This window comes from Helianthus annuus, chromosome 15 (assembly GCF_002127325.2).
Source record: "Helianthus annuus cultivar XRQ/B chromosome 15, HanXRQr2.0-SUNRISE, whole genome shotgun sequence".
In the NCBI taxonomy this organism is placed as follows: Eukaryota; Viridiplantae; Streptophyta; class Magnoliopsida; order Asterales; family Asteraceae; genus Helianthus; species Helianthus annuus.
Window position 1 is genome coordinate 48,438,262 of NC_035447.2, and position 12,854 is coordinate 48,451,115.

General features: G+C 37.0%; 1 protein-coding gene and 1 long non-coding RNA gene across 2 annotated transcripts; both read left to right on the forward strand.

Moving 5' to 3' along the window:
• The first annotated feature begins 2,741 nt into the window (after nucleotides 1–2,741).
• On the forward strand, nucleotides 2,742–5,209 carry LOC110911511. The gene is made up of 2 exons (XR_004881965.1): nucleotides 2,742–2,885; nucleotides 3,653–5,209. It is a non-coding gene; the product is annotated as an uncharacterized LOC110911511 (long non-coding RNA).
• Nucleotides 5,210–7,103: 1,894 nt separating this feature from the next.
• LOC110913641 lies at nucleotides 7,104–8,672 on the forward strand. The gene is made up of 3 exons (XM_022158462.1): nucleotides 7,104–7,575; nucleotides 7,876–8,112; nucleotides 8,296–8,672. The coding sequence occupies exons 1-3, from the start codon at nucleotides 7,104–7,106 to the stop codon at nucleotides 8,670–8,672; spliced, it is 1,086 nt and encodes a 361-aa protein (XP_022014154.1).
• Nucleotides 8,673–12,854: the final 4,182 nt, after the last annotated feature.

The following is a 12,854-nucleotide window of genomic DNA, read 5'->3' on the forward strand; positions in this document are numbered from 1 at the left end:
TTCTGCTACAATCTGATCTAGAGGATTCCGCACTCTAGGTTAGATAGACGATTCTGTGACGATCCATAGACTCAAGGGGACCTACAGGGCACGCAATGTCGCTAATTGGAAAGAAAGGACCATCGTAAGCAGGGCCGGCCCTGAGCATGTGTCGGGTGGGCGACGGCTCAGGGCCAAAAACGTCAAAGGGCCCGTACAAATATTTTTAGATGTTATATATATGTATCTTATATACTTATATAATTAATACACAAAGTAAGCATCGATTGCAACCTACTCCAATGGTAGTTGGCTTGCCTTTTAACACACTACTCTTGGGTTCGAGCCTGTCTTTTGGCGTAATTTTAGATTATGCTGCAACTCTTTTTTCTGTCTGTATGTTGGTATATTTTCATTTTGATACTGCAACTATTTCAATCTTTAGGCGATATCAAGCATGAGACAACCAAATTCACTTAAGTTTTCTTTTTCTCTTTTCTTATTGTTTAAGTATTATTATTATTACTTATAAGCATTTTTTTCTTTTAACTTCTAAATATTTTTTACAAATTATTCGAAAATGACCTGAATATGTTCGGTTCATTATAGTTCATGTAATATGGTATTAATGTATGTATAATGTTTTACAAATTTATAAATTTAGCGCTACAACGCGCTTATATTTCTCTACTTTTCAATAAAAGTTTTATTAGAAGCTTACCCGAATTGGTCTGGTCTGTTACGATACCCGAATCAGTTCGGTTAAAAGTAAACCCAAACTAGGCCTCGCCAATCTATTTAGCACTTCAACTGGCCCAAATCTGCTTGAGTTTTTTGAGTGCCAATCGGGCCAATCTATTTGAGTGGCCCAAATTTGATTCGGATTTTGAGTGCCAATATTTTTAACCAATTAGAGCCAACCCACAGGCCTAAATATTTAAACATTCAAACCCAATTGAAATAAACACCAAATGTCGATTAAGGCGGGAGGGACGGTACAAAAAAGCCCAGCGACGCAAGGCTCAGTGAGGCAAAAACAATAGCAATGACGTGAGATTTTGCAAAAGATTTGATCAAATTATTGAGTGACGCAGCAACAACCCTAAATTCTTGTTTTACTAGGGCGGGTAGGGCCCGTTTATTTTAACTCGCACAGGGCCCAATTTTTTTAACATTCTCGGAGACGGCCCTGATCGTAAGGTATGAATAATGAATCAATGAATTTTGCTTACATTAGGTATGTAAAAATAGGGTTATACTTTTAATAGGAGCTTATGACTCGACTAGAAGTGGATGTGTCAGAATAGGATAATTGATACGCATATGTAAGGATGAAATTACAAATTAGACTTCCGGAAGTCAAATGAAATAAAATGATAAGTAATAAAACAAGTAATAAAAGAATGGATAGAGCAGTCTGGTCCATTAAGTAAGTAAGTATAAAACATTGAAAACGGTTGATGTGGCAAGAAGCTTTAGTTGTAAGAAATAAACCTTAGATAAAACCAAGCATGAGATATGTTAATACTCGACTCTAGAGAGTCAAAGTGAATGACGGGTTTCGACCCGGGCGGACGGCTTAAGTTTTAATGGAAAGGACAAGAATACGTGAGAAGCACTAAAGCATGAAGCGATGAAATTGTATGCATGCATGAATCGACAAGAAGTACAAACGTGTGCTACGTTATGTGTATTTATAATAAGAAAGAAGTGACAGATTGACTTTGAAAAGTCAAACTGCAAAAGTTGACAAATAAGCTAAACAATTGCGAAGGAACGGTTATGTATTGACCCGTCATAAACGGGTCAAATAACGAAAGTAATATGTTAGAAAATGGTCATGTATTAACCCACTATGAATAAGTCAAACGATCTACAGTTTTAAAAAGAATCTAGAAATGACTAGTATGTAAACAAGATGATTTAATTAACGCCATACTCGAAAGAATGTGAATAAAAGGTGCTAATCATCCATTTTATAGGAAAGAACGGTAGAACTCTTGGTGAGTAAAACGTCTAACTCATGAATCATAAGCGTGAATTGGTAGATTGAATACGAACTAAGGAAATGAAGGGTAAGAACTCATATGATTAATGCTAGAATGAAGTATCATGAGTGACACATTTGTGAGAAGGAAATTTATTAAACCACCATGATGGGTAAACGTATAAAAGTCTTATGCTTAATTAGAAAGGTAGAAGCAAACCTTAAACTTGATATGATCGCGAGTATGTTCTTGCAATAGTGTGCACCTTGAATGAATTCAACGAATGAACCGCTGGCAATGAAGTGTGCTAGTAGCTAGCATTATTAAAATGAAAGCGACACTGTTAAGAGCTATTGATAAAACTTCGACTTTTATGTGATTATGAAAGTATAATGCTTAACTTAAGAAGATAGGTTCAATACCTGCCATTATGTTTATTTAAGAATAAGACCGTTAGTCAAAGAGCCCGAATGTATGCGTGTGATAGTATGCCCTTTTAATGATTACAGCGAAATGGTAGGAGTACAAAATGTGAAAGGTTTCGGGGACGAAACCTCTTTTAAGGGGGGTAGACTTGTAACACCCCAAATTTTTATAAAAGATTATTTGAATGTTTAATTATTTTAAATGTTTAGTTAGTTATAAATGAATAATAAAAGTTTAAAAGTTAGAAAAAAATACAAGAATGATAACTTAAACAACCTTGAGGGGTTAAAATTGTAATTATGTTAATAACTTATTAAAAAAATAAAAACCCAGTATAGTGGGTGTGTGTGGGTCGCGAACAAGAAGCAGGAAGGAGAGGAAACCCTTCTCCTTCATAATACCTCAAGAATTTCATAAATTAAAGGTGTTGTTGATCCAAAAATCGAATGCATGAGGCTAATTCTTCGCTAATCTAAGCATATTGAACATAAGGTAAGTTGAATGTCGTATTTTGGTGCATTTTCATGAACTAGGGTTTAATTAAATCCGTGAAATTGAAGAAATTGAACTTGTGTATGAATTAGAATCATCATTAGAAGATGTTTTATGCTTGAATTCGTTTGTATTGAAGGTTTGGGGTAAAACCCAATTAATCTAGTAGTATGGTGATCTTGTAGTTCCATCAATTGAGTAATTGTGATCGATGAAGGTATGAGCGCTAGGATAATTGATGAATTTTTATGTTGTAGAATGAATAAGTGATGAGAATTTAGTTGATTAAATGAGTTATGAAGATTACTAGTGAAATTGTGCATTGGATACGTGTACATAGTGCTTACAATGTTATATGCACACCAAGTGTTCGATTAAATGCTTGAATGGTTAATTTTATAAATTTTGAATGAATTAGGAAGTCTTGTGTTGTATGTGGAAATTATGGAATTGATCTTTTGTAAAAAGTGTTATGGAATGCAAATTATATGTGAATGCAATAGTTATGTAAGTGAATGGCATAGTTTAAATGAGAGTGGATTATGTATAGGATTGAAGTTAAAAAGGTAAAAGTTGTATGCGAGAAACTATTGCATTATGAACTTGCTAGTTGATGTGTTATGTTCGGTAGTAATAAAGTATGATGATACATATCCCTTATATGCGTTAATAAGCTAACGAAAGTCAAAAATTGCATGATTTGAAAGCCGAGTGAACGAATGTTTGTAAGCTAACCGTGTTACAATTATGATGACATGTATGGATAGGAGTCATGTCAATAGAGGCACAAATATGGAAGCGCTACGGGTCGAAGGTAAACACGGAAGCTATGTGTAAATTCGGACGCACGAGGTAAGTAAACTCCTGGACTCCATCTTTAATAGTAATGGAATTAATTGTATGATAATCGTTAAAGGTTATGTTGAAATTTGTTATTGAAGAAGATATCGAATGAGTAGTATTAAGTAAGTGATTTCCGCAATCACTTCTTAGTTGTTTACGTAGAGTTATGTGCTAGTTAATTAAGCATAATAATTGAGACAAATAATGGATGGGTTGTATGAAACCAATGATTTTCGCTAAGTAGATGTAACGGGTCAAAAATGAGGTCTTGATGTTATAATGGAATGAAGAATAAGAAATGTCTACGGTATGATAACCGGGTAACGGGTAGGATCGCGCATAAGCACGTTAATGGGTAAGTGGAAGTATGGATAATGTAAAAGTTTTATGGCTATAATGTTCTTGTAAGTTTTAGGCTAATCGAATGTGTTGTTTGATAAAAACCATGAGCGGGTCGTATAATTCGTAGATGAATAATAAGCCGAAGACGTATAAGTTAAGAATTTCCTTAACCCGGATGTTGGATTTCAAGTTCACATGATAGAATGTTAATTTACAATCATGTAGAAAGAAACGTGACGCAAAACGGATGAAAAATGAGAGAGTTATGTCCGTTTCGGTAAGAATTAATGGCTAGGAAAAGTGCAGAGCTGACACGGCCGGGTGGTGAGCTGACACGGCCGGGTGAAGGTTCTGTCGAAAAATATTATTTATGTGATTTATGCATCGTAGGCTTCGGTATATTATCCATGGACTACGGTGGGCCTCCCAAACATGATTTCGAGTGTTCCCTTAACGATTATAAGTTGTAAACCCAAGTCTAAGCCTCATGTAATTTATATAAGAGTATGATAGATGTATGTAATGAAGTTGGACATGTATTACATGTAAATGGTATACAAGAATGCGTACGGAACACGTAGGTATGAATACATGATTGTAGGTATGATTGAATGTATATAGGTATGTAGATGTGTATGATTGTAGGTATGTATGTGTGCAAGTATGTGCGAATGCATGATTTGGATGCATTTGAGAATTAACGTTACTAACAATGCCCTTGAGTTTGGGATGTAATGCAGGAATGAGAATGTCGGATTCTTATGAAGTTGAAGCCGAACTCGGAACAAGAGACTTAGAGAGAATAGTCGAATGAATCGAAGCTATATTGTCGAATATTATACGAAAGTTAATTGTGTGAGAATAGTGTTATATGAGGTTGTCAATGACTAATGATTAAGTTGTATGTGATGTTCAGAGGTACCATACGGACTTCTTCTTCTACTAACGAAGATGAGCGGACGAAGATCGAGTCAAGAGCAAGGATTGTAAGGGAAGGATCGATCACATAATTTAACAAATGTAGGTCCGAAGTATTAATATAATGGAACGTGGTAATCCTTTTTAATGAGTGTATGACATTTGGTATTCGAACTTTCCTGTAAGTACTATGTCTATTAAAGAACGAAATTTTGGGTTCATATTTTCCGCTGTGTTGTATTTTTAAGTTATTACAAGTTAGTCTTACAGGGAATTGTTCATAATACGAACGGGTCATGCCCGATTTTTGTTAAATTATAGCATGATAAATATTACTTTCGGATTAGGAATTTTGGGCGTTACAATGGCGCGTTTAGCTTTCTTGTATGTGCAGATGCGATAATCAAACCAGCTGAAGGCGAAGAGAACGTGTTAGAAGACTAGCTTCGGAGTGAAGACACGACGTGGAGGCACTCAAAAGAGGAAGATGATCGAGTTGCCGCTGGCCTATCATCAACACCTCAAGGATCTAAAGAATTGAAGATCAAGAGATTCACGAGCATAACTCAAGGGAGAGTTTATTTTAAGGGGGAGTTTGTTAGCACACTTCCTAAATGATAAGGGGAGTTTGTTGATACACTTTCTACTTACGACGCGTGAAGACTTTGAAGATCCTCCGACATGATAGACATGGAAGGCGAACCTCACGAGTAGCGTCCAAGGGGGAGTTTGTTGATACTTATTATGTGAACGCGACTCGGTTCGGTTCGGCTCGGTTAGATTCGGCTCAAGCCCGACGTCGCGACATTCCTCCGTCGTGCGCCCCAGAGTTCGACACGCGAAGCATGAAGCGCCGCGAACTGTTTCCCGACACCACATCACCATGACATCAACAAAATGATGTCATGATCATGTCACATGTCTTGAAATCTTTGCATGAATGTCGACGAAACTCATGAATGATCGGCAGTGGGCTTTCGTCGTCAGCTAGAGAGACTTTCGTCGGCTCCTTGATGTTCCGTCGAGATGTTTCTTCGACTGCATGTTTCGTCGTACGGGTCCTATATATATGCAGACTGAAGACAGAAGATAGTAACACACCAAAGAGCCGGTAGGAGCTTAGAGAGAGAGTGTAGAGAGAGAGAGTTGTCTTTGTGCTTGTTCTTGTATCATCTTGTAACGAAACTCTTCTCGATCTAATATACGAACCCGTTAATTGTTGAGTCTTGTTATTGTGCTTACTCTCTCGCTCGGTTTGTGTCGCAACGAGGATTCCGCACTCATTACGGCACCCGAAACAAGAAATCATCTTAGTCCGACGATCCGTATCGGGACCTACAAGTGGTATCAGAGCGTAAGGCTCGATTTCTTGTTGAAAACCGAGTTTCCGGTGTGATTTTCGAGTGGGTTTTGAGCTCTTCTTGGAAACCCAGATCTGGTTCATAAAAATCTGGATTAAAATTCGAAAATTTGATGTTATTTGTTGATGTTTTGGCTGAAAGTTGTTAAAAATGGTGGAGATAATCAAAAACGTGATTTATGTTAAGTTTTAAGGATAAAATCTTATATCACCATTTTTTCCGGCGAACAAAGTCACCGGAAAAGTCACCGGAAGTGACAAACAGATCTGGAAAACCTGCTTTTACCTTTCCATATTCAGGAAACAGATTCTTATTTAAAAGGAAATATTATTCATCTACTTTCTTATGAAATTCACAGCCTGTCAATTCTCACAAAACTTCCAACTTTTGTCTTTTCTGTTGGTTTGTCATCTACGGCTAGACGGTATGGGGTGCGGCCCCGGTTCGTCCTGGGTCGGCGACGGTCCAAACACCGTGCCGCCCCCATACCGTCCCGGCCTCTCCGTCCCTTTTCTGCCGTTGGAGACGGTCCAAAAAATATGGGGCCCATTTCACTTTTGACCGTTTAAATAAAAAAAAAAACAAAATTTCCTTATTTTGCAAAAAACCAAACGGTCATATTTTTAAAATATATAAATTTAACTTTCATTTTCACTTTCAATCACCAAATTAACCCCAAAATTTCACCTCTTTCTCACATGATTTTTATACACCTTCTTCCACTATTCTATAAACCTTCTTCCACATAATTTTCATGGATCCGTTCAACAACCCGGAGAACCCGAATACTCCCAACAATCCGACCCAACCTAATGTTTTTTCGGTTCCGGGATATTATCCAACGCTAGAACCAAACCAATTCTCGCAATATTCATCGAACGCGTTTGCTTCATTCCAAAACTCGCCAAACCAATTCGCTCAAATCTCCCAAAATCAAGCCCTTCAACAAATGATGATGCGGGGTGCTTGGAACTTCCCACCCGTTCAACCTCAACCGATCCCCACACCACCCGTTCAACCTCAACCGATCCCGACCCAATCCGAACCCGAAGACGATGTGGAGATTGTTCCCGAAACCCAACCGCCTAAAGGGAAAGGAAAACGAAACAAAGGCAAACAAGTGGTGGGTGATCAACCGTCGAAACCGAAGGCGACTAAGTGGACCCCAATCGAAGAAGAAGCCTTAGCCAAGGCTTTCATTGGCACTTCCGACAACCCAGTAAAAGGTTCGTAATTTTTTAAAGTTTACATCTTTTTAAAGTTTACATTTTTTAAAGTTTACATTTTTTAAAGTTTAAATTTTTAAAAGTTTAGTTTTTTTTGTTAACAGTGGGTTTATTGGTTTTTAAGTTTATTTTTTTTAGGTTTATTAGTTTTTAAGTTTATTATTTTTTTTGTTAACAGTGTGTTTTTATTTTAATTAGTTTTAAAGTTTTTTTTTTCTTAACAGTAAGTAGGTAGTTTTAAAGTTTTTTTTTTGTTTATTATTATGTTAAAACTTTATATATTTTGTTTGTTTTTTATAGGTAATAACCAATCGGGTGAGGGGTTTTGGTCCAAGGTATTGGCCAAGTTTCTCGCCTTGATGGACCAAGGCCCGTATCAAGATGTCGACTCGGTTTCCTCGAAGTGGCGAAAATTGAACTCGTCCATCAATAGGTTTTGCGAGGAATATAACAAAATATATACAAGTGACCGTCGTAGCGGGTGGAACGACGAGGATGTGTTCAAAATGGCATTGGAAAAGTATAAGGAAAACAATGGTTCCAACATTCCTCACGTTCGCGCGTGGATGGTTGTAAAAGACGAACCAAAATATAGGCCTATTCCCAACGAGGTGGCGATGGCGAAACGCCAAAAAACATCGGAAACGGGTAGTTTAAGCGCCGGTGGATCGGACGCGAGGTGTCACATAAACTTAAATGATGACGCCGACTATGACGAAGACGAGTATAACGTACGTGAACCGGAGCGTCCACCGGGCCGAGACAAAACAAAGAAGGAGCGGGCCAAGGGAAAAGAAAAGGAAAAGGTGGACCCGCACATGGTTGAGTTTATGGAACACCTAAAAATGTACAACGACGTCACGGCCCAAAAGACGAAGGCGAAGGAGCGGGGCATCGAAGAAAAAAGTCGTGCATCGGAAGAAAAGTTAAAAGAGAAGGTCCGATTGGCGAATGAGAAAATCCGAATTTCCGATGAAAAAATTCGGCTCAAGGAATGGGAAATAATGACGATGAATGTCGAGGACGAACCCGAGCCGAAATGTTCGATGTTGAAAAAATTACAACACGACATCATGAAAAAACATCAAATTATTTAACTCTTTGTTTATTTTTATTAAGTCTTTGTTTTTTTTTTAAGTTTATGTTTTTTTTTTATATTTATGTAATGTAATGTGGGTTTAATATTAATGAAAATATTTTGTTAGTATATCTCTTAAATGTAAAAAAAAATAGAATACTAAAAAAATAAAAAAAAAAACATAAAAAGTGGTGGAGGACTATGACTAGGACCATCCTACCATGCCCTCTAGTTTTGGATGATAGACCATCTTAGAGAGGAATGTGACGTGGCGCCTACGTGGCCGATTATCCTCCAAGGATAGTCCATCACCATACCTTGTAGTCTACTAAAGTCAACTAAAAATCCACACTCTCATAAAAAGACATTCACAAAAAAAATTGGTTTTTGTCTCATTCTTGTTTGTCTCATTCCCAGGAAAGTGCCACAAATCATTTGGAAAACATCATTTATTAGTGGGTATTAGATATAGCCTTTATTCTTCGTGGGCATTTTTTTAGTTTTAAAATGGTCTGTTGAAAGACTTGGTTAGTGGACTTCAAAACAATTGGGCTCAGGCAAATTATTTGATTTTTGGGCTTCACGAAAACTTACCTCACAAAACTTCCTCAAAATTCATTAGTGGGCCATGTTAGTTCGTGGACTTGCTTCACAAAACAAGGAACGAATATCTCATTCTCGTTAGTGGGCCAGATTATCTTCTTTTCTTTTATCAACAAGCTTCTCTTAGGCCACTCGGGGCGGGTATGTGATGGACGAGTTTAACGCGTGATGAACATTTTGCACACCGCCGCCGGTCATAGTATCACGCGTTACATTTGTAACGCGTTAAGTTTTCCACGCGTTGAAGTTTCAAAATTTTTGACCGTTTGTAAAACTTTTGAACGTTGCTTTTTTGACCGTTTATAATTTTTTGAACGTTGTGTATTGTTTTTTTTATATAAAATCCCACATATTTCAATACACAAACCTATAAAACTCTCAACAATTCTCACACTCAATACAAAAAATTCAAAAAACTCTCAACTATTTTCACACTCATTTTTAATATGGAAGGTTCAAGCAAGAGAGGTGGTGGATCCAAAAAAAGAGGTGGCGGTTCGGGTACGAAGAAAATAAGGCCCAAGGTTCGAGCGAATCTTGGTGAGCCCGCTCGATTTAGGTTGCAAGACGAACCCGACCAAGTCCCACCCTTTCAAACCCAACAATATCCACCCTTTCAAACCCAACAATATCCACCCTTTCAATCGCAAACGTACCATAACCAACCGTTCGTTCCCCCGTTTCAACCTCACCAATTTCAATCGCAAACGTATCAAACCCAACCCCACACACTCGACCCTCTACTAGAAGACAACACCCTCATTCATCATTTTGCAAAAGCCTGGAATGGACCACGTGAACCACAACCAAGTCTTGACGAGGACGAGGAAGAGGAAGAAGAAGCGGAGGAAGAGGAAGAGGAAGAGGAAGAAGAACAAAATGTTGAGGTTCAAGAAATCGTTCCAATCGGCCGACAACCTTGGACGAGCGAGGAGGAGGTCTCGTTGACGAAGGCGTATTTGCACATCTCGGAGAGTAGGAAACACGGGAACGAGCAACGAAGGGATGCGTTTTGGAGACGGGTTATTAATCATTTTATGAAACTTCCCGGTGCAAGGGTCCGAAACATGGACAAAATGACGTCGAAGTGGACGGATTTGAACGGGAAAATTAGCAAGTTCAACGCTTGTTTCATTCAAAAGGTATGTTTTTTTATTAACAAAAAAGTTAAAAAAAACAGTTTTATTTAAAAAAAACTGTTTATATTAAAAACAGTTTATAAAAAAATAGTTTTTTATAAAAAAAAAACAGTTTTATAAAAAAACAGTTTATAAAAAAAACAGTTTATAAAAAAAACAGTTTCTTATAAAAAAAACAGTTTTTTATAAAAAACAGTTTATAAAAACAGTTTATAAAAAAAACAGTTTTTTATAAAAAAAAAACAGTTTTATATAAAAAACAGTTTATAAAAACAGTTTATTAAAAAAACAGTTTTTTATAAAAAAACAGTTTATTAAAAAAAACAGTTTTTTATAAAAAAAACAGTTTTATAACATTTTATTTTTTTTTTGTAGAGCCGAAACCCACAAAGTGGAGCGAGCGAGGCGACGATCATGCAACAAGCCATCGAATTGTATTGCACAACGTACCATAAGAGAACTTTTTCACACGTGGCGGCATGGGAAGTTGCGAGACATCACCCGAAGTGGGTCCCCGTTGAGTTGGTTGACACGCGTGGTCCTACGGCTCCAAAAAATCGAGGCGGTTCGAAAAGATCAAAGACATCCGATTCGGGGAACTACACGACTTCCGCGTCGGATAACTTGCCCCAAATGAACTTAAACGACGAGCCTCTAGACGAACCCGATCAACCCCTTGACGAGCCCGTTGAGGAAGATACACTCACAAGGCCACGACGCAGACGAGGTGGTGATTCGTCAAGCAAAGGGAAGGAGGCGGTGGCGGAGTCGATCTTTAGAATCGAAGAGGAGAAAATGACCCAATTCAAGAAGGCCGAACAAAGAAAAGAAACAATGATGACCCTAAAAGTTGAACGGGAGCAGGCGTACAAGGAACACTTGAAAACGATCGAAAGACAAAATGATTTAAAAATCTTGTGTGAAAACCACGCCCATCTCGACGAACCGTTCAAGTCAATTGTCATCGAACAAAAGCGCGCGATTTGCGCAAAGTGGGGTTGGGAGATGCCATCGGTTTAGTTGTTTTTTTTTATTTGGTTATGTAATTTTTTTTTTAAAGTTTAATGAAATTTATAATTTAGTGTTTTATTTTTATTTTCTAATTTTAAAATGAAAATTAAAAAAAATGGGAGTGATAGAATTCCATCACTAGTGATTCCACCCCTCCTACATTTCTATCACTAGTGATAGAAATATGGTTGATGACATGTCATGATTTGATTGGAGAGTGGGAGTGATAGAATCCATCACTAGTGATTCCACCCCTAGTCCCCTTATCTAGATTTTTGTAAACCACAACGACCCATGACCTAGTTGTAAGGTGGTTGCCTATTACAAAAGTGGCGTAAGTTCAAATTCTTGTAAATGCAATGTTAGGTGGTATTTAGGTGTAAAAAATAGTAGGTAAAAAAAAAAAACTAAATCACATCGTCCATTTTCGTTAGGGCGTACATCGCATACAATCGCCTAGGATCATATCATAAACTTGCTTCGAGCTTTCAACACGTTTGGCATGACATACATGGCATGAAAAGAGCAATACTTGCAATACTAACCTCCTAGATCATTGGACTGGCTTTTAAAATGATACTCCAGTGGTGCGTCAATGATCCAAATTTGCCGTTCAAAAAAAAGTGATAGGAATATGACATGAACCGAAGGGTAGAGAGCAACATTTTATTTTCGTCATAATATTATATTCGAGGACATCAATGTTAAAGTAAAAAGGTAAGGTCTTTCTATCTTACTAATATATAGATTATTGAACGTATGTCTTCTAATGACCTAAAAGTCCAATAAAGTCACAATAATGTCAACGTGATCAAACCCAATTTTAGTTTTCGGGTTAATGAGGTGTTAAATGAAGTTGAGGTACCTTTCATGTAACACATCCAAACTTATTTGATGATTTCAAAGTTGTGAGAGGATCTTTTAGAGAAAGAAAGTTTGGTTTTAGAGAGAATGTTATTGGGGTGAAGATTTACTTCAAACGTTTTGCAAGTAATTGCAGGGGATTAAAAAAAATTTCTGTATAGCCAAAAGGATTGAACCATTTGTTTGTAACACAAGGCATAAAAATTAAAAAAAAAAAAAAAACAATATATCTCGGTTATGATTTGATCTTGACCATAACAACCGGTCCATGTTTCCCCCTACCAACCAAAAGAGTGAATGAGTTTATTAGCAAGTTCAAATTCAAATATTACAAAACTAATATCATTTTTCTCATTTTTATATCAAACTTGTTGTGATACCAGCATACAAGAGTATTAATGCCCACAAAGGTGAAATTAGATAAATAATTCAAAAAATGCCCATCCAAGGCAGGTAAAATATTAAATATTACATTTACACATGATGTGAGCTGAGAGCATTTATGTGAGAGACCAAATTGGTAACAATAATTTAAAACTAGAGTTAAAATAATTTACATTTAACTAAATCAAACGGTATTGTAT